The 23,351-nt window shown below is 43.0% G+C and overlaps 2 protein-coding genes across 4 annotated transcripts in view; one reads left to right on the forward strand and one right to left on the reverse strand.

The window, feature by feature from the left end:
• LOC127602307 (golgin subfamily A member 7-like) overlaps nucleotides 1-23,351 on the forward strand; it is a 362,070-nt gene that overhangs the window by 140,264 nt on the left and 198,455 nt on the right. The gene's annotated exons all lie outside the window — the stretch shown is intronic.
• Nucleotides 1-23,351, reverse strand: part of unc5db (unc-5 netrin receptor Db) — a 293,387-nt gene that overhangs the window by 39,410 nt on the left and 230,626 nt on the right. For both annotated transcript variants that reach the window (XM_052068215.1, XM_052068214.1), the window contains one exon: nucleotides 13,179-13,263. In XM_052068215.1, the coding sequence (XP_051924175.1) occupies nucleotides 13,179-13,263 (85 nt within the window). The remainder of the gene's footprint in view (nucleotides 1-13,178; nucleotides 13,264-23,351) is intronic.

The following is a 23,351-nucleotide window of genomic DNA, read 5'->3' on the forward strand; positions in this document are numbered from 1 at the left end:
TCCAGCGTTTATTGCTGCATAGCCAAGCTGCTTTTTTTTTCTTTTTTCAGCCCAGGTGAAAAAGTCATGGTGATTTGCTGGTGAGTTGGAGTGTGTTCATTAAAAGAGGCTTAGAACAAACAGGGCTTTGTCAGTCTGGGCACCACGATTGGATTTAAGAATAAACAGCACTTGTCATCAAAACAAAGGGATGCAGTACTTCAGTATACAGGAGTTTTAAAAGATCAAGTCAATCATTTCATTGTTTCGTGTTTTGAGTAATTTCGAATAAAACAGCTGGACACTAACTGGTCAAAGCATTTAAGGATAAAATGTGTCTGTCACAACAAAGTTGTAATTGACTTTGGGATGTTTGATTAAGAAAATGCCGCACATTCATAGTAGGTCTGGACGATTCATCAAAATATTAACCATGATTTTGATTTTGGCTTCTCTCAATCTTCAAAACTTCATAATTGAAGACAAATAATTAAACGGCACGGGTAGTCTGCAAGTTCCTGATATTGTGAAAGCACCCTGAATGCACCATATTGTTTGTGTAGCAAGTGTGTAGGACAGGGGTTTCCAACTCGGGTGCTCGAGGGCTCCTATCAAGCATGTTTTACATGTCTCCCTCCTCCAACATCATTATCAGGCTCTCGGAGCTTGCTGATGAAATGATCATTTGAATCCGGGTGTGTTGGAGGGTAGAGACATGGAAAACAGACTGGACAGAGGCCCTCGAGGACCAGAGTTGGACATCCCCGGTGGAGCTGTTTAGTGACACCCTGGTTGGAGTTTACTGGGAAAGGCCAAAATGCACAAGAACAACCAGCATTTGTTTTTTTTTCCTGATTGCTATCATTTTAGTACCGTATTTTCCACACTAAAAGGCATAACTAAATCCTTCCATTTTCTTAAAAGTTCACAGCGGGCCTTAAAATCCGATGCGCCTTTTGTGTGGTCATTAAGGTTATATGTCAACCCCAAAATGGCTTCTTGCTAGAGACATGCTTACGATGCACATTTCAAATTTAAGGCGATCGATCGGGTTACGCAGTTGAACATAGAAATAGAGCAGCGGCAAGAGAGTTCAACGTCAACGAGTCAATGTTATAACTTGCCTGTTGGTTAAGTGAACTATGTCGCTGCTTTATTAAATATGTTTTACTGACATCCGATTGTCGCTAGATAAGTCAGGGTGAAGTGTAGTGTAGTGTTCAGTTGGCATTTCCTTGAGCGGCGCTCCATTAATTAATTTTGTCCTTATCCCTTCAATTTATACTTAACCCTTTCAGGGACAGCGGTTACTACAGTGGACAGCTTATCATGTTATCAGGTTACAGGCTGCAGGAAAGGGTTAAAGTTGAGTTTTCAAGGATTCCAGGAATTTTCCTTTTCTCAAATTTCAGGGATATAAAGATCCAAGGACTTTTTTTTGTCATACAAACACACATTTCCAAAGACGTGGCATGACCTACAATCCCTGACATCCCAGACTAGCCCAAGAGTTGTGAAAATATCTTAAGCCAAAATAAATATGACAACGAGAAAGGGGTAATGCTTATTCAAAGCGACGATGTGTGCAACGATGCAATCCATCAAAGCCGTGGATGTATCCGAGTGAAACTGCAAGAGGATTGAATTTCACGTGCTATTTACAAGGCCATTCTGAACCTGACAAAAAGGATAGAGTGTTCAAGAATAAAGTGTTCAACGTGCAGGGATGAATGGGCATGAGGCAGAGATGATAGTTTTAATTGATGAATACATACTACGTTTCAAAAATCGATAAATCATAATTTTAATAATTGTGATTTCAATCTCAATCAAAATGATGATTATTTTTTTCTACAATCATCCAGCCATAATATGTAGTCATATCCATCCATTCTTAATTCAAACCTGAAAAAGTAACACAAAGTAACAACTGACAGTTAATGAATCAACCAATCAATCAATCATCATATGTAGTGTTACGATATGACAGGACTGGTTCTGGATCTTTCTTGTACAGTTCGAGGGTGTCCCAAAAATGTGACCTAATTTTGCAGGTCAATGATTTTGGCAAATCATTAACTTCAAGGGGTTAAATAACCTCATTTAATGTACCGGTATTGTTTAAACCGGTCTCTCTCTTTCTCTGCTAGTATTGATCAAGTGTGGCAGAGAATCACTTCTGCACTCGATAATCTTACGGGAGTCATGCTACAGTGTGTTTCACAAGCGCTTAACAAAAGAATTGATGAGTGGCGTGTCACAGGCGGTGGGCATATTGAATTCAAATTAAATCGGTCTCGGGGAAAAAAAAAGCATGTTAATCATCTGAACTGTTGTATTTCAATGAGCTAGACTTAGTAGTTTTTAAGATAACTGCTTTTAAAATGTCATTTTTTATGGAGGGAAGGAGGGGAGGCACATCCTTGTATTTTTGTTTTCTTAAATACTTAATAAATGAATATGAAATCCTGCTCAAATGAAAATTATATTCCAAACTTGATGTATTAAATTTGAATCAGGAGATCCCAACAAGCATCAGTAGCTGTGTCAAAGAGGTTGGCCATCAGTCATTCTAATATGTTTGTCAAGGAGACATGAAGGCAACTGTCCCGGATTCAAATTGCTCTACTTCTGAGTATTTCATCAAACACACACAACCACGCACACTCACACTCACACACACACACACACACACACACACACACACACACACACACACACACACGCACACACACACACACACACACACACACACACACAATTTAACATGTCCAAAAATCATACAGAGAAACAAACAGAGTAAGAAAAAGGGAAAATATGATGGACAACTGTTGGGACGTCCGTGACACATTAGTCCAGATTAGCCCACTTCTTTCTTTCTTCATTCTCGAGAGCGTGCTCAACACCCAAGTCCCACAGAGTCTCACATCATTTCAACCAAACACTGTCCGTTTAGGCAACAACTTGTAGCCCTATGTCACCGCAAGACACAGGAAATGCTGATTAGATACGGTATGGACCATTTATGAAACCATTGCAACTGCTTATTCGATCACCGTATTTGTTTCTACATCATGTAGTTGTCAATAGAATCTTTAAAATCCTCCACTACTACTACTAGTAGTACTACTAATAATGAAACCTTATGTATTGACCAGAGATCCACTTTATTGTTCTCCCATTTACTCCAGTATTTTAATCTTCAGTTTATCAGAAATTGCATCCCTTCAGGAAGCAAATTCCATTTTCCTGTGTGGCCTTGCGGTCTTTGTGCACACTGCCACCTCATAATCCCCCTCTTTGCAGTACAGTGATTTTATTTTTCCCGGTTATGCCAACATTAGCTTTGGACTACACAGAGTTCATGATTCAACATTCTAACCGTACAATTGATGCAAAGCCGAGGCAAGGAGCAGAATATGCAGCATGATGGGCTGTCAGGGTCATACTGCAATGAAGGATTACCTCTCATCCACACACGACTGAACGCTGTTCTTACTGTACAAATATATACTGTACATGTTTTACTTACATGCACTAGTTAAATACATCCACTCATGAAATGCTCTCTTACACACGACTCGTACGCCGTTGTAAACATGACTGGATTTGTTTTTGCCCAAGAACTCAAGTGGATGTATGCGTGTTGCACTCGTCTGAGCGAACAGAGCTCTGCGTGAGAGCGTTTTAGGAGTGTGTGCGAGTTGTTTTCCATTCATGTTTGTACACGAGCGTTTCTCTTGTGTGTGTTTCTGCAAGAGGCTACGTTTCTCTTAAAATGGGAGACCTTCCAGTGTTTTCAAATAAAGCTCACTTCTTCAAACGAGTTCACCTCACCAATGTCTGCCCAAAAGCCTGCAAAAAATCTTAATTGAGGAGTTACAGGCGTCAGGGAAGAGAATCTGAGCCGTGTGAAATTCGACAGCATCAGCCAACCCTTTGAACTCCAAGTGCAGACACGCTGCATGTTCATATTGCATTGCTCTTTCTCTACGGACTCGTCATGTAGCACACTATCACCTGACTCCAATTAGGAGAGTGTGTGCGTCAAATATATTCTTAAAATTATTCATATGTTTGTATAAATGTATATATACATACATGTATGTTGTAAATTTCCCCAGTGTAGGACAAATAAAGGATATCTTATCTTATGTAACCCCAGTAAGCAGGTAAACCTGCACTATTTTATTCAATCCAATGGGGGAGCATTTCAGTTGTGTATATGTCAGTATGTTATTTTTACCATGCGTTTCATTTTCATGTGAGCCCCCCAAAAAAGTCATATGTTTATGAGTGCATTTCACTCGTGAATGTGAAAGTGTTTCACTAAGTGGATGGTGCCACTGTGCCCGAGTGGGTGTCACATTCGCCGGTGCAGTTTTCCATTGCAGGCCTTCCTGTGTGGAGTTTGCATGTTCTCCCTGTGCCTGGTGGGGAATCTTACAGGTTCTCCAGTTTCCTCCCACATTCCAAAAATATTTAGGGGAGGTTAATTGGGCACTCTAAATTGTCCCTAGGTGTAAGTGTGAGCACGAATGGTTGTTGTATGTCTTTGTGTGCCCTGCGAGTGGCTGGCAACTAGTTCAAGGTGTCCCCCGCCTACTGCCTGAAAACAGCTGGGACAGGTTCCAGCATGAACTGCGACCCTTGTGATGATAAGTGGCTTGGATCATGGGTGCATGCAAATGATAGCGCCCCCCTCCCCCCCCCCCCCAAAAAAAAAGTTTGTGTATGACAGAATTTTCGCTTGGGTATGTGAGCAAACAAAATTCATTTGTGTGTATGGCAGCATTTCAGTTGCGTGTATGAGAGCATTTCACAAGAGTATGTGAGTGAAAAAAACCATGTTCTGAAAGAGCGTTTCATTAGTTTATATCATAGCTTTGCACTTTTGGTACAGTGTGCATATGAAAAAAAAAGAATCTGTTTTCTGTTTGAGAGTGTTTTACTACTGAACTGACCGTAAAAGCATTTCAAGAGAGTATGGCTGGATTTCTATAATGTGTATAAGAGGTAATCCTGAATAACGTTCCTGACAGCCCCTCATAAGTATACCTGCCAATTAAGTCACTTTCCTGCTGCAGTTTAATTGGAACAGAACCCAAAGCTTGCTGTCTCTTTTCTCCATTCCACATGTCATCATGATGAAGGGCTCTATACGGCAGCATCTTGAGCCCTTAGATGAGCTGCATTATTGAAAGTGACCGGTGACTCACTCCTCAGGGACCTGGGAGGCATGTAAAGAGGCAGAGTGGGTCGGAAGAGGACACAGCAGTCTAAATAAATATACACATTAGTAGATTCCATTAGGCTCACTTAAAATTGCGTACAGTCCTTTAGCAGTTTTGAAGATGACAGCACCATATGTACAGTCCTGCTCCATTAATCAAACAGGGACCAACAGTGGAAGCGTAGCTCCCTTTTTCTTTTGATAATTTCTCTTGATGTCCACCATTTGAATGAGACATTTCAAAAGTATTGGAACAGTGAACAATTCCCTTTATTTCTGCTGTCAAATGAAAATGTTTGGCAGCAACATGAAAATAGTGTTACACTGTATGTCTTTGGATCTCAACAATACAGTTTTATTTACAGGTACTTCTAGACTCTGACACACAGGTGCCTTTTGTTGGAGCCAACATATTTCATGGATAAAATGTCAGCGATGCCCCTGCGTCTCAGTCGAATGGGCTGACTGTTGAACTAAAGGCCGAGGCCACGAACCCAGCGGCCAGAAGACTCTCTTGAAGGCTACAAGAAGTAAAGTTTTACTGACGTACAAGCGAACATCGGTTGTGTGAGCAAAAGCAGTGTGTGTCCTCTTCCGCTAATGATTTTAAAAAGACACAATACTGAATATCTAGGCTCAGTTTCAGATTTATGTTTTGCCTGCGAACACTTTATTTATAATACGGTAGTTAGCAGGGTCCCCTCCGTGTGCCGTCACCTTACCGTGGTGGAGGGGTTTGTGTATCCCAATGATCCTAGGAGCTAAGTTGTCTGGGGCTTTATGCCCCTGGCAGAGTCACCCATGCCAAACAGGTTCTAGGTGAGGGACCAGACGAAGCACGGCTCAAAGACCCCTTATGATGAGTAAAATTAATGGATCTCAGTTTCCCTTGCCCGGACGCGGGTCACTGGGCCCCCCCTCTGGAGCCAGGCCTGGAGGTGGGGCTCGTTGGCGAGCGCCTGGTGGGCGGGCCTACACCCATGAGGCCCAGCCAGGCTTAGCCCGAAGAGGCAACGCGGGTCCCCCTTCTCATGGGCTCACCACCCATGGGAGGGGCCAAAGGGGTCGGGTGCAGTGTGAGCTGGGCAGCAGCCAAAGGCGAGGACCCTGGCGGTCTGATCCTTGGCTGTAGAAGCTAGCTCTAGGGTCGTGGAATGTCACCTCTCTGGCAGGGAAGGAGCCCGAGTGGGTGTGCGAGGCAGAGAAGTTCCGACTGAATATAGTCGGACTTGCCTCCAAACATAGCCTGGGTTCTGGCACCAGTTCTCTCGAGAGGGGTTGGACTCTCTTCCACTCTGGAGTTGCTCATGGTGAGAGGCGCAGAGCAGGTGTTGGCATATTCATTGCCCCCCGGCTCAGTGCCTGTACATTGGGGTTCACACCGGTAAACGAGAGGGTGGGGGCGACGGATCCTGACCGTTGTTTGTGCATATGCACCAAACAGCAGCTCAGCGTATCCGCCCCCCCCCCTTTTGGAGTCCTTGGAGGATGTGCTGGAGAGTACTCCTTCTGGGGACTCTCTTGTTCTGCTGGGGGACTTCAATGCTCATGTGGGCAATGACAGCGATACCTGGAAGGGCATGATTGGGAGGAACGGCCCCCCCGATCTGAACTCGAGTGGTGTTTTGTTATTGGACTTCTGTGCTCGTCACGGATTGTCCATAACGAACACCTTGTTCAAACATAAGGGTGTCCACATGTGCACTTGGCACCAGGACACCCTCGACCGCAGTTCGATGATTGACTTTGTGGTTGTATCATCGGATTTGCGGCTGCATGTTTTGGACACCTGGGTGAAGAGAGGGGCGGAGCTGTCAACTGATCATCACCTGGTGGTGAGTAGGCTCCGATGGTGGGGGAAGATGCCGGTCCGTCCTGGCAGACCCAAACGTATCATGAGGGTTTGTTGGGAGAGTCTGGCAGAATCCCCTGTCAGAAAGAGTTTCAACTCCCACCTCCGGCAGAGCTTTTCCCATGTTCCGGGGGAGACGGGGGACATTGAGTCCGAGTGGACCATGTTCTGTGCCTCTATTGTTGAGGCGGCCAATCTGAGTTGTGGCCGTAAGGTGGTTGGTGCCTGTCGTGGCGGCAACCCCCGTACTCGCTGGTGGACACCAGCAGTAAGGGATGCCGTCAAGCTGAAGAAGGAGTTCTATCGAGCCTTTATGGCCTGTGGGACCCCAGAGGCAGCTGACGGGTACCGACTGGCCAAGCGGAACGCAGCTTCGGTGGTCGCTGAGGCAAAAACCCGAGCGTGGGAAGAGTTCGGTGAGGCCATGGAAGCCGACTTCCGGACGGCTTCGAGGAAATTCTGATCCACCATCTGATGTCTCGGGGGCGAGGGGGCGGGGGGGAGCAGTGCACCATTAACACTGTGTACAGTGGGGATGGGGCACTGCTGACTTCGACTTGGGACGTTGTGAACCGATGGGCAGAGTACTTCGAAGACCTCCTCAACTCCACCAACACGCCTTCCTCAGAGGAAGCACAGTCTGAGGATCCTGAGGTGGGCTCCCCTATCTCTGTGGTTGAAGTCACCGATGTGGTTAAAAAGGTCCTCGGTGGCAAAGCCTCAGGGGTGGATGAGATCCGCCCGGAGTTCCTCAAGGCTCTGGATGCTGTGGGGCTGTCCTGGTTGACACGCCTCTGCAACATCGCATGGTCAACAGGGAGAGTGCCTCTGGATTGGCAGACCGGGGTGGTAGTCCCTCTTTTTAAAAAGGGGGACTGGATGGTGTGTTCCAACTACAGAGGGATCACACTCCTCAGCCTCCCTGGTAAGGTCTATTCAGGGGTGCTGGAGAGGAGGGTCCGTCAGGAAGTCGAGCCTCAGATTGAGGAGGAGCAGTGTGGTTTTCGTCCCGGCTGTGGAACAGTGGACCAGCTCTCCACCCTTAGCAGGGTCCTCGAGGGTATGTGGGAATTCGCCCAACCAGTCTACATGTGTTTTGTGGACTTGGAGAAGGCGTTTGACCGTGTCCCTCGGGGAGTTTTGTGGGGGGTGCTTCGGGAGTATGGGGTACCGAGCCCCCTGATACGGGCTGTTCGGTCCCTATACTGGCGATGTCAGAGTTAGGTTCGCATTGCCGGCAATAAGTCGGAATTGTTTCCAGTGAGGGTTGGACTCCGCCAAGGCTGCCCTTTGTCGCCGATTCTGTTCATCACCTTTATGGACAGAATTTCTATACGCAGCCCAAGCGTTGACGGGGTCCGTTTTGGTGGCCTCAGTATTGCATCTCTGCTTTTTGCAGATGATGTGGTACCGTTGGCTCCTTCAAGCAGGACTCTCCAACTCTCACTGGAGCGTTTCGCAGCCGAGTGTGAAGCGGTTGGGATGAGGATCAGCACCTCCAAACTGAAACCATGGTCCGCAGTCGGAAAAGGGTGGAGTGCCCTCTGCGGGTCGGGGAGGAGATCTTGACCCAAGTGGAGGAGTTTAAGTATCTTGGGGTCTTGTTCACGAGTGAGGGCAGGAGGGAGCGAGAGATCGACAGGCGGATCGGTGCAGCGTCTGCTGTGATGTCTGTGATGTGATTGGTCTGTCGTGGAAAAGAAGGAGCTGAGCGAAAGGGCAAAGCTCTCAATTTACCGGTCGATCTACGTTCCAACCCTCATCTATGGTCACGAGCTGTGGATCGTGACCGAAAGAGATAAGGTGAGAAGCTCGATCATTCGGGAGGGGCTCAGAGTAGAGCCGATTCTCCTCCACGTCGAGAGGAGCCAGATGAGGTGGCTCGGGCATCTAATTAGGATGCCCGCTGGACGCCTCCCTGGTGAGGTGTTCCGGGCATGTCCCACTGGCAGTAGACCCCGAGGACGACCCAGGACACGCTGGAGAAACTATGTCACCCAGCTGGCATGGGAACGCCTCGGGATCCGCCAGGAAGAGCTCGAAGAAGTGGCTGGGGAAAGGGAAGTCTGGGCTTCCCTCCTAAAGCTGCTGCCCCCCGCGACCCGACACCGGATAAGCGGTGGAAAATGGATGGATGGATAATTTGCAGGGTAACTAACATGAACACCGGAGACCTATCAATGGGTGGGGGGGGGGGAGGGGGGAAGAAACTGTGTGAGCATGAAAACGACCATTTGCAAAGTCCTGAAGCGTAAACTAAAACACACACGAGGGAAAATCTCTGTGCGGAGTGTGACCTTTCAACTGAAAGCAAGAGGCCTCACATTTGACAACAGAGATACAAAGAGCAAAAACTGACTAGCTTGCTCCCCAGGGATGCTTGAAGAGATGGGTGCAGCTATTTCTACTGATAGATGACAGTACATGAATGTTTCTTCCCTTCCGTATAAAATTCCCAGTAATACATGCACAGTAAGCCAGGCAGCTACGGCATAAAAAAATATGGGCCGCTTGTGATGCAAAAGCAAGCTATGCATGGAATATACAGATTCACCCAGGCAAAACAGCAAATGGCATCCCTGAGAAAAACAGAAAGACTCGAAGAAGAACTTCTCAGGAGGAAACGTGGATGGCACAAGGAAATAATGAAAACAGAGCTGCGTATCAGCTAATTTGCAAATGTGGTCCAATCCTTGATTTCTTCTGCTTTGATTTGATTTGCTTGCTTGGTTGTTCTTTGTTTGAAAATCTGCATTAAAAAAATATTGTTTCTTCGGCTTTTTATTCATTTTAAATTTGCACGAACAAACAAAGGCTTTATTCATATTAAATTTACGCAAACAATAGAATACTTTAGATGTTACTATTATATCTAGAACCAAAAATCCAAAAATAATTTTAGAGATGCCTTCTGGTACCACTCAATGACAAGCAGGGAACATAACATGCAATCGTTTACTTACGTAATTTTCTTACGCTATTATTATTCTAATTTTAATTCATTTATTCATTTCATCTTAACAAGGGGTATGCTGTCAAAACAAAGGCCCAGGGAACTCAGAAATCCAATTAAAACGAAGTCAAACAACAAACAAGTGGATGATAATTGTTTTGACCCGCTAACATCTGGTAGCAGGAGAAAGCCAACTCAAGATGAAACATTTGTATTTATTTTTATTGTATTGTATTTGAAGGTAGACTTGCATGTTTTGCAAGTGATCGTACTACTGCTCTCATTTCCGGTTAAATATTTACGCACGCCGGCCATGTGCCATAGTTCAACAAGACCGTAACAACACAGTGTCGTAAAGTGTCGTGGTGCAACTTCCATGATGACTCAAGTTCTCATAAGCACTGGACATAATAACCTGGTCCTGAAGTTTCAATTTATGTCATTACCATTCTGTTGTCTCAGTGCTAGCGACATGACTCGAATCCGTGAAGCGCAGCTGGAGTGAAGGGCGTTTCCCTCCAGCAGGTGCACCTGTGCCTCATTTCTCCATCGAGCATGGCTGAGTATTTCAGGACTCTGACTTCTGCTATGCCTTGTCGGATTATTGAGCTTGATTGCTGTTGTGCTTCGTGTTCAATTTTTTGGGACTTCTCGATACCGTTCATAGTCGCTCTCGTTTTGTTCATTGATCCTCGTTTTAAGTTGTTTTGTTGTTCTAGTATTGCTCATTGTTTTTGTGTGATTGGACTTTTGGATATTTTGTTTGTGTATTCTCGGTATTCAACTGAACCTTGCCTTTTCAAGCTTTTGGTTTCATGCATTTTTAGGTTGTACTTTGTCAATGCGATTTTCTTTCATAAATATTTTTGAAATCGCACTTTGTATGAGCCTGCAAAACATTACATATTTTAGTTGAAAACTACCGGAGCAGAGGGCATGGAGACAAAAATACATCACGAAGGGCACTATACGGCAAATAAATGTTGCAAACTGCAAACTGCAAGCACCCCAAAAAACACTCACACAAACCACTTTCCTGTTCTGAAGCTCTTTTCTGGCCAGAACAAATCGGTTTCTGCCTCAGTAGTTTCAAAGATTTATCTTACAATACAATGCATTTATAAAACCTTGGCTGCAAGGGAAGTATGTCTGACCTAAGCAAAACTGCACCTTCAAAAGGTTTAGGACAACTTTTGAAAAGCTTTGAAAATACATCTTGAAAATACGCCTGAATAGGAATCTGTCTCTGTGGAGAAGTCAGCTGGGCAGAGATAGGAGCCGGACACATAAGTGAAGCAATTCTTTGTCGGGTTGGCGTGCTCGAATGGAGACAGTGATTGACAGCCGGTCAGATGAAAAGCACAAGACACCACAGGGAAGGCCCCGCGAAACATTTTTCTACTCACACAGTGACAGGAAAAATAAGCACGTATAAAACATGTCCATTGGCTGAAACATAACATTGTTTCTTCAGTGTCCACAATATTTTGTGTTTCACATGTGAAAAGGGTGTGACCAGATGCTTTACGCTGCCGGGATAGAACACAAGACCCGCTTTACTCCTTCATCTACCATATATTTTAACAATACCGCCTACAGGGAAAATGTTATACAAGTGAATTATTTCAACACTGGATGCTGACAAGCCCCGGGAGCAATTATTCATGTTAATGAAGAGACAACTGAGCAAATCTTTCCAGAGTTACAGCAAAAGAGCTGGAAATCTGTCAGTCCGGAGATGACTGCCACCCATTCTCAGTTACCCTCATCCCTTGTCCTTTTCCCGTGTGTCTGTATCGATATATGGCTCCTCCTTTTGGAGCTTTCTTCAAATGAAACACTGTGAATCAACAAAAACACTTCAGAAGAAACCGGAGGCCCATGTGACACGCCGCAGGGAAGCGTGTACACCCCCCCACACCCTCCCGCCTGCAGAAAGACGCTCAGTCCAACCAGGGGTCATTACGAAGCGGTGATCAGTATACAGGACACGCATACTGCCGAGATGAAGGGCCTCAAGGGATGGTGCGGCGTTCTATTCTGCCATGCTTGTCCATCAGAACAGCACACTCTTTAAATCATGGCATTCATCATCATTTAAACAAGTTTCCAAGGTCATGACTCGCTCCCGGAGTGTCACGCTCTTGATAATGCAGCTTTAGTGGAGTACAGAACTACATTATGACTCTCAGCTGAGTGGGTGGGATAAGATTGAGATTAGAAGATTGAAGGTTTGATTTTGCTTCCTGCAAGGAGGCGTGATCAACGAATGTTTCTCAACAGCAGCCGGTACATCAATGTGAGTGGCTTTGTCAAATAAGCGCTCACATTCACACCCCTATAGGGAACAAGGGAGGGAGGGTGGAGTTCCTGCTTGGTCCATATGTCATGCAGCCAGGCAGTAAACACAGCAATGTGAGGATGGCCAAGATGAAGGTCACACGCTTTTACCTTCTAAGTGTTGACCTGACATAATATACAGAGTTATGATCTACATTTTGGATGTGTAACTGTACGACTGGATATACAGTACTGTAGTTTGTTCGTATTACTTGTATAGCCCATTCAAATGCGGTTATTGTGCCCTACAAAACCAAAATCCCAACATTTGATCATTTATTCACATTATTCCTGTTATTAATACAGCTACTGTAACGTGTGTTGTGTTTCACTGAAAATCCTCTCTTCTTAAGTGAATTCCTTACTAAGTGATTTGCAGATGAGTGCCAAACATGACATGACATGGTATGACGTAGATAAAGCATTTCTTTTTTTTTAGTTGGCTGTGTCTTAGACTCTTTGTAGCAGGGCATTGCCATCCCCAAAGTATCCATTCAAAAAACATTTGCAGCTTGGCCCGTTAGGATGACTAGATATGTGTCACAACGTCAGTCTAACTGTGACATTTCCTGTCTACAAATACGCCGGTGGACTTGGATCAGCCACACTCTCCGTTGCCAGCTTTCAGTCCCTGTTAAGCATCTGATACTATGACGAAACGAGACAGCGAGTCGCTCAAAAGGCAGAATAAAGCCTGTTTATATAGCCAGTGAGAAAGGGGCTTGAGATAGTGGTGAACAGGTGTAAAGATGAAAAGCTGGGGAAGGAAGAGAGAGATGACAAACAAACAGATGCTGAAAATGATATCCGGTTGGCCTCACCTTGCCTCTCCCAGGCTGATCACCATGTACATCTCCCAGGACATATTTTCAGCCACGGCTCCATGAGGCACCAGCAGGCTGACTCCTGGAAAACATGGATAAGTGTGTCAACAGAAACAACTCCACCAGCCTGTCTGTATAGCGCAACATAAGCATTTGCAGATGGTTGTACACACGCATGAGTATATTTTGAGAGTATCCTGGGATATGAAAGAAAAAAAAAGGGAAATAACAAAATCATATAAGTGAGTGAAGGTGGATTTGATTGTGAGTTTATTCAAACACTTGTGAACATCCCCCTCTTAAAAAAGATTTGCATTGGGAAGGAACATGTTTTTGTGGAGTGATCAACACAGCTGATGTCAAATGTGCCAGATCCATCCATCCATCCCTTTTCTAATCCGCTTATCCTCACAAGGGTCGTGGATTTGCTAGCAGTCTTCGGGCAGTAGGCAAGGTACACCCTGAACTGGTTGATAGCCAATCGAAGGGCACACATAAACAAACAACCATTCGCGCTCACAATCACACCTTAGGTCAATTTAGAGTGACCACTTAACCTACCGTGTATGTCTTTGGAATGTTGGAGGAAAGCAAAGTACCCAGAGAAAACCCAAACAAGCACAGGGAGAACATGCAATTTCCGCACAAGAAGGCGAACCCTGCAACCCTGCACTGTGAGGTGAACGTGCTAACCAGTCGATCACCGTGCCGCCTGTGCCTTATTATTCTGCTTTTGAAAGTGACTATTATTTGGTATTCTTTTGTGGATTTACGTTTGTAAAAAATGATGAAAAAAAGGGATCTCGTGTTCAAACAAAAGGTCAAGAGCCTTCATAGTAACATACACTACATACCCTGATTAATCAAGTGTGCCGTTGGGGTGCGGTCAGGCTTGCTGTAATCTAGGAAGAGCAAAGTGCCAGACTGTAGCAATATGGGATTGCCATTGGTTGCAAAATCTCACCTGAAGATATCTCTGTCTCTTCACTGCCTTCAATTGTAACAAGCTTTAAGGTTGCAATAAGTAGTCGTGTCCTTCCCGTCTTCCCGAACCTCTGACCCTAAAAGTTACCTTTGCCATCCTTCCAACTGTGTTTGCAATCAAAACTTTGCAACATAAGATTACTCCACATGTTCAAGTTGTTGTGCAGGGATGGGCAATACATATAATTCTATATAATATTTGCCCTGCCACCAGCTCTCCATCAACGATTAACAGTGGTGACGCAATGGTTAAAAACAGCATAAAGATAGCTTCATCAAAATACTACTCAGGAAGACTAGTAAGCAGATGATCCGTTCACATAATTTAAAGACAAACCAATATGCCTGCTTTCTAGAGAGATTTTTTTTTTTTTTTTTTTTACCAGAGCCACAACACTACAAGAAGCCAACTGCACTCATGCTAACTTCGGCTGTGGTGTTTGCGAGCTGGCGAAATCAGTGAAACCCTTGTCAGATGGCAAAATTGTAAACAGGTGTGCCACGGAAATGGCCAGAACATTTTGCTAACATAGTTAGGAACGTTGATAGGTTTTGCTTGTTACGTCACACGGTTGTCAAACTTTTGACGTTCGCTATCACGTCAGAGGGAAGATTAAAGAAGTAATGAATGACTGCGAATACTTCTCTGTGGCATCGGATGAAAGTACAAACGTGATGGATGTCAGCCAGCTGCTTATTTTCGACAGAGGCGTGAACAGGAGGTTTGAAGTTCATTAGAAGCTACTCTAATTGGTCTCTCAGCACGGTACTGCCAAGGACATGGACATATTCAATGCCGTTTCAACTGCCTATGTTGGTTTGGACAAGCTATCTGCTGTCATCATGGCGTACCCGTAAATTCTGAGACACTAAAATGATGCCACATTATGACGTGGTTGACTAAAGGTGACTTAAAAAAACAAATGAATCTGAGAAGAGAACAGATTCCTCAGTCACAAGCGATGTGTTGGATGGAACGGACACAGCATGGTAGTAATGCACATGAGGTCTGTTGGATGAGTCTGAGGAAGAGTCTGGAGCTTTTTTTTTTTGTGCTGCACTCTGGGATTGCGGTGTTTTTGGAAGATAGCATTTGTGGGAATGTGAATCCTTACTTCAGTGAAGTCAAAGACACAGCACATCAAAGACATGACATTCCTTCATACCTCAAATGACCTGAACACAAAGTTGTTGGGCAGAGACGAAACCTGTGTGTGACCTGTGCTCACACATCCAAGAAATTCAGTACAAACTAAACCTCTTCCAAGAGGACTTTTCTTCCCATTGTCCGAATGTGATGATGATCAGAAAAAAATGTCCCAGAATGCGAAGACTTAACTTCACAAATATAAGACCGATACTGATAGACTGCGGGAGTGGCTCAAGCATCGATTCCCTTGAACTGAAACCAGAAATAGCACTTTTCGTAGAGCCTCTCTCCGCTGCTGTCAGAGAGCAACGTTCTGAACTGCAGCTTGAACTTTGCGAGCTGCAGTCAGAGCCTTTTTTCAAGTGAGGCGCAGTGTGAAGGGAATTTCATTTTAGAGTCTGCTACCCCAATGTTCGTTCCCACTCCTCTAAAATTGACTCTCTCACTGTCCAGTATGTTTTGGACCATGATAGAAAGACTGTTTTGGGGTAGGGGCAGTGAAGCACAACAAGCCAAAAGAGAGAAACAGGCCCACAAATGGCTTTTTCATTTGATGAAAAGTGGATGCACAAATATTGTCACTGAAATCCACGATACTGAGCACTAACTGGGGACGGCTGCAGGATTTTTTTTCTCTCCTGGGGCTACAGGGAGGGCTTGAGCTGCGAAAATAATGTATATTTCATAATATGAAATAAAATGCTGGGGCTATCCAGATTTCTGGTGGCGCTATTGGAAAAAAAATGCTCAAAGTTGTTGTACTTTGTTCGGCTGTTGTTTGGCAGTTTGATGGAAACTTCAAATTTCATTGTAATGTATGAGAACCCCTTTCACTTTACATTTTTGAGTACGACGTGATTGCAATAAATGCACACAATTGGTCTTATGTAAAATGGCAGATCACGGTTAGGGAGTGTGCGGTCCCATGTGATAGTCATTTCTGCACTCCTCCATCATTTATTGTGAGTTGCCCATCGCTGTTCCAGTGCATGTGTTGCAGACCCCCGAGCATATTGTCAGTGAAGGGGAGTCTGTATGCTCTTCCTGGGAAGGTGACTTTGCCGTCTCTCGCTGGCATGCTCAATTTCATTGAACATGACCTACAGGCAAGACTAAGCACTCATTTCCCAAGTACTGTATGGCATTTTCAAAATGTTCATGTTTTTCAGAGGTACAAACATTTGAGGTAACTAGGAGAACTCTACCATTGATTTTTGGGCGCGTGGTTTGAATAAAAAGCTTAATTTCCTCCACTGGCCTGTTCTTCAACTGTTATGTCTCAGAAAGTTTTACCCTTCTGAGAAGAGTGCTTTAATATATATCATACATCTCCCCACGGAGACCTGAATAAGGATAAACACATACTAAAGAAAGTCTGATGAAACAATGTCTGGCCGAAATTTAGCTGCAAACATTGTCAGTCTGAATCAGACATGATGCCTAAACAATTGATTAGTTTTGATCCCCCACGAGCGTGATCCACAGATCACTTCTGGTTTTGCCACAACAGGCAATTGATAACACAGTACTTGTAACCCCCAGCCCCCAGGTATCCGAAAGTAAGTTTGATTCACGAAACTCACCATATAAAAGCTCATTTGTTCAAATGTTGGCATCCACTAGTTTAAGCGTAAGACTCAATTGATTTTGCCAAACATGACAATACGAGCTGCTCATTTTGTGTAAATACTGTGCATCAGTGATGTTGTTTGTGATCCCTCTTAAGGTACGAGAATAGAGCTGCATTCATTTTTAGGACTGTATGGGGTGCAATTCTAACCTGATTAAAAAAATTCCTCGGACCGTGGATTGAGAAAGAACAACATTACTGATATTCAAAAAGAATAAAGCTGAGGTCAAACCTTACACTGTCTGCCTTCTACATTTCAGTTTGAGGCGTCGCAAACACAATTTTTTTGCGAATGCTGGAGATGGAGTCGACCATGTCTGCGCCACATCAAGTATTCCAAAAAGGGGTTCAACTATTAAAAAAAAAGTACAACTAATCCAATCTTCTCAATATATATATAAATAACACATCAGAACATTAATGGTTCTTTAGAACGTGAAAAAGGTTGGTGACCGGTCCTCTCGCTCACTACTCACGATACTCTGGATACTCATAAGCATGTCTAGTTGAGTAATGATGTCTGATGTTTTGAGAACCACAACTTTCTTTTTGCATTCAAGATTTGTTGGGGTGGCCTTGTGCTCAACCAAATTAAAAAATCCTTCTCCTGTTTTTCTTGAAATTGGCTGTTCTGTCCTCGGGTCAGGTTTTGAAAAAGACATGACTGGGACTGTGTGGCAGGGTATCGTTTCTTTCGACTTGGTGTCACTTCAGAAATACATGCTACCATAGCCCAGTACCTACCATAGCCCTCAAAAACTGTCATGAAACTGGGCTATGGTAGCCCATTAAGAACACAAACACACACACACACACACATACGTGTTTTGGTGCATTTTCAGGACGTCCGTTTGTTCACCCGACATATGGGTACATGCCTTTCCCGTGGTCCTACAGGCTCCAAAAAAATATTGTAACCATGAAAAAAAATCAGGAAGACAGCCATCTACTCAGATTTTGGCTAGGACGTAATTTTTTTTTGATTTATGACAAAACTACTACATATGAGGACATTGACAGGTTTTTGTGTATTATGGAGACAGTCACCTCAAACACACTACCATTTCATGTTTTTGTGAATTTTGAGCCCCCTAGATACACATCATTTTCAAGTATATATGACTTATGAAGACCAGCTAAGAGTAAAGTGTGTATTTTTAAATTGACTCATGTTACATACCAACAGTATATGTTAGGCACATGTGTCCAATTGTCATGCTCGGGCATGGGGAGAACTCTACAAAGGAAGGAAGCCCAGATTCAAACATTCAAATACCAATTGCTGAACTGTGAGGCGAATGTGCCAAACAGTCGATACACCCGTCATCCCTCAAATATTCACATTAATAATACAAGATAGTAAAATAAGCTGTGAAGAAGAAGAGACGGTTAAATATGTGGTCAGTCCACTTTCTTATTTTTTAATTGCTGACAAATATGACATTATGAACACAGAAAACATGCCACCTCCTCTCCATGACACAAAGCACTGCAATAGATGAGGGTTGTTTGAACTGAAGAAGATTATGTCAAAATGTGAATACTGCGATGAAGAATTTTTAATGAATCTGGCGATATATTGTGCCATGTGTGTAGCAACTTCTTTAGCTACCGTTAGACAAAAGCAACTTTTCAAAAAGTATTGAAATTCTTGAAATAGGATGAATTCAAATGTTTTAGGGTTTTTCCGAAATATCACCTCAAACCTAATAAGCCTATCTTTTGTGAGAAGTTTGTATATCGTACGTACGTTTATATACAGCAGGGGTGTCCAAGGTCGGTCCTCAAGGGCCGCTGTCTTTTTGTTTTCCAGCTCTCCCAGGATGTTCTAGTGCTGCATCAGAGCTGACTGATGAACTGATCATCTGAAACAGGTGTGATGCAGCCGGGAGAGCTGGAAAACAGGCACGACAGTGGCCGTCCAGGTCCAGATCGGGACATGCCTGATATACAGTATAATTTACATGTTCATACATCTTCAAGGATTTTCCAAATTGCTCTTGAAGATCATGAAACAACAAACGTGAAACACAGTATTAAACAACAAATATGAAATCCATAATTGACCATCCCACCCTAAATGCACCATTGCTATTGCTTTAGTTAACTTGAACTGAAATGTACCCAGACGTGCTCGCATTTCAATGGACTAGCCATTCATTTCCCTCTTTAATGCAGTTATATCCTGTTGTGGATGTAGTTTTTGATGGACACCCAGCCTCTGTCTTTCAGAGCTGCTGGCTCTGCGTGGAGACAGGACTCACAGCTCGTTTTACCTGAAACTTTATGGCTTGTTATGAAATCAAACATATGTCGCTCAACAGCCTTCACTTCATCATCTGTCCACGTGCGTCTCTTATTCCCACCTGTAAAAGAAGGCATTATTTATTAAAAATGGAAAAATAAAATAATCAAAATAAGATATTCCAGGAAATAATGAGAATTTTGAAAATTTGAGAATTTTGAGAATTTATCTCTCATTCCATTCATGGTCTCCAAAGGGTTCAGTCAGGTCACTTGGTGTCTGGAACATAACATTACGGTGTCAAAATATTCAGCATTCTTCATTCTGACCAGTTAAGAAATGAATAAACATTAATTATCATTGAACATTGCTCACAGGAGAGTTTGGGATGAATATACCACACTATAGAAAGTTAACACTGTTCAGTTCTGTGGAACAGCAATATGGGGACATTCGAACACAGGCTCTCCAGAGTTAGGTTAAGACAAAAGTCATGTCACCTGAAACACACTCAGGTTTTTCAGGTCTGAAGAAATATGAGGACATGACGACTGAAATAATGGAGAGTCCATGTTTCTGATTTATAACTTCTCCTGTGTTTGTCAAAGAAAGCTGAAAACTCAAACCTAGTATATCATGATAAGAAGTAGTAACCTGTTGTAAGGATGAAGTGGATCTCTCACTCCATTCTTGGTTTCCAGAGGGTTCAGTCAGGTACCTGTCACTTGATGTCTGCAACATAAGAACATTACGGTGTCAAAAGTTTCAGCATTCTTCATTCTGACCAGTTAAGAAATGAATAAACATTATTTCTCATTAAACATTGCTCACAGGAGAGTTTGGGAATAATGTACCACACTATAGTAAGTTAACACTGTTAAGCTCTGAGTAACAGCAATATGGGGACATTCGAACACAGGCTCTCCAGAGTTAGGTTAAGTCATGACACCTGAAACACACTCAGGTTTTTCAGGTCTAAAGAAATATGAGGACATGACGACTGAAATCATGGAGAGTCCATGTTTCTGATTTATAACTTCTCCTGTGTTTGTGAAAGAAAGCTGAAAACTCAAACCTAGTACATCATGACAAGAAGTAGTAACCTGTTGTAAGGATGAAGTGTATCTATCATTCCATTCATGGTCTCCAGAGGGTTCAGTCAGGTCACTTGGTGTCTGCAACATAACATTACGGTGTCAAAATATTCAGCATTCTTCATTTTGACCAGTTAAGAAATGAATAAATATTAAATATCATTGAACATTGCTCACGGGAGAGTTTGGGATGAATATACCACACTATAGAAATTAACACTGTTCAGTTCTGTGGAACAGCAATATGGGGACATTCAAACACAGGCTCTCCAGAGTTAGGTTAAGACAAAAGTCATGTCACCTGAAACACACTCAGGTTTGTCAGGTCTGAAGAAATATGAGGACATGACGACTGAAATCATGGAGAGTCTATGTTTCTGACTTATAACTTCTCCTGTGTTTGTCAAAGAAAGCTGAAAACTCAAACCTAGTATATCATGATAAGAAGTAGTAACCTGTTGTAAGAATGAAGTGGATCTCTCACTCCATTCATGGTCTCCAGAGGGTTCAGTCAGGTCACTTGGTGTCTGCAACATAACATTACGGTGTCAAAATATTCAGCATTCTTCATTTTGACCAGTTAAGAAATGAATAAACATTAAATATCATTGAACATTGCTCACGGGAGAGTTTGGGATGAATATACCACACTATAGAAAGTTAACACTGTTCAGTTCTGTGGAACAGCAATATGGGGACATTCAAACACAGGCTCTCCAGAGTTAGGTTAAGACAAAAGTCATGTCACCTGAAACACACTCAGGTTTGTCAGGTCTGAAGAAATATGAGGACATGACGACTGAAATCATGGAGAGTCTATGTTTCTGACTTATAACTTCTCCTGTGTTTGTCAAAGAAAGCTGAAAACTCAAACCTAGTATATCATGATAAGAAGTAGTAACCTGTTGTAAGGATGAAGTGGATCTCTCACTCCATTCTTGGTTTCCAGAGGGTTCAGTCAGGTACCTGTCACTTGATGTCTGCAACATAACAACATTACGGTGTCAAAAGTTTCAGCATTCTTCATTCTGACCAGTTAAGAAATGAATAAATATTAATTATTACTGAACATTGCTCACGGGAGGGTTTGGGATGAATATACCACACGATAGAAAGTTAACACTGTTCAGTTCTGTGGAACAGCAATATGGGGACATTCGAACACAGGCTCTCCAGAGTTAGGTTAAGACAAAAGTCATGTCACCTGAAACACACTCAGGTTTTTCAGGTCTAAAGAAATATGAGGACACGACGACTGAAATCATGGAGAGTCTATGTTTGTGATTTAGAACTTCTCCTGTGTTTGTCAAAGAAAGCTGAAAACTCAAACCTAGTATATCATGATAAGAAGTAGTAACCTGTTGTAAGGATGAAGTGGATCTCTCACTCCATTCTTGGTCTCCAGAGGGTTCAGTCAGGTACCTTTCACTTGGTGTCTGCAACATAACAACATTACGGTGTCAAAATATTCAGCATTCTTCATTCTGACCAGTTAAGAAATGAAAAAAAAAACATTATTTCTCATTGAACATTGCTCACAGGAGAATTTGGGAATAATGTACCACACTATAGAAAGTTAACACTGTTCAGCTCTGAGTAACAGCAATATGGGGACATTCGAACACAGGCTCTCCAGAGTTAGGTTAAGACAAAAGTCATGTCACCTGAAACACACTCAGGTTTTTCAGGTCTAAAGAAATATGAGGACATGACGACTGAAATCATGGAGAGTCTATGTTTCTGATTTAGAACTTCTCCTGTGTTTGTCAAAGAAAGCTGAAAACTCAAACCTAGTATATCATGATAAGAAGTAGTAACCTGTTGTAAGAATGAAGTGGATCTCTCACTCCATTCATGGTCTCCAGAGGGTTCAGTCAGGTCACTTGGTGTCTGCAACATAACATTACGGTGTCAAAATATTCAGCATTCTTCATTTTGACCAGTTAAGAAATGAATAAATATTAAATATCATTGAACATTGCTTACGGGAGAGTTTGGGATGAATATACCACACTACAGAAAGTTAACACTGTTCAGTTCTGTGGAACAGCAATATGGGGACATTCAAACACAGGCTCTCCAGAGTTAGGTTAAGACAAAAGTCATGTCACCTGAAACACACTCAGGTTTGTCAGGTCTGAAGAAATATGAGGACATGACGACTGAAATCATGGAGAGTCTATGTTTCTGACTTATAACTTCTCCTGTGTTTGTCAAAGAAAGCTGAAAACTCAAACCTAGTATATCATGATAAGAAGTAGTAACCTGTTGTAAGGATGAAGTGGATCTCTCACTCCATTCTTGGTTTCCAGAGGGTTCAGTCAGGTACCTGTCACTTGATGTCTGCAACATAACAACATTACGGTGTCAAAAGTTTCAGCATTCTTCATTCTGACCAGTTAAGAAATGAATAAATATTAATTATTACTGAACATTGCTCACGGGAGGGTTTGGGATGAATATACCACACGATAGAAAGTTAACACTGTTCAGTTCTGTGGAACAGCAATATGGGGACATTCGAACACAGGCTCTCCAGAGTTAGGTTAAGACAAAAGTCATGTCACCTGAAACACACTCAGGTTTTTCAGGTCTAAAGAAATATGAGGACATGACGACTGAAATCATGGAGAGTCTATGTTTCTGATTTAGAACTTCTCCTGTGTTTGTCAAAGAAAGCTGAAAACTCAAACCTAGTATATCATGATAAGAAGTAGTAACCTGTTGTAAGAATGAAGTGGATCTCTCACTCCATTCATGGTCTCCAGAGGGTTCAGTCAGGTCACTTGGTGTCTGCAACATAACATTACGGTGTCAAAATATTCAGCATTCTTCATTTTGACCAGTTAAGAAATGAATAAATATTAAATATCATTGAACATTGCTTACGGGAGAGTTTGGGATGAATATACCACACTACAGAAAGTTAACACTGTTCAGTTCTGTGGAACAGCAATATGGGGACATTCAAACACAGGCTCTCCAGAGTTAGGTTAAGACAAAAGTCATGTCACCTGAAACACACTCAGGTTTGTCAGGTCTGAAGAAATATGAGGACATGACGACT

The sequence above is a fragment of the Hippocampus zosterae genome, chromosome 6 (genome assembly GCF_025434085.1).
Source record: "Hippocampus zosterae strain Florida chromosome 6, ASM2543408v3, whole genome shotgun sequence".
Taxonomy (NCBI): Eukaryota; Metazoa; Chordata; class Actinopteri; order Syngnathiformes; family Syngnathidae; genus Hippocampus; species Hippocampus zosterae.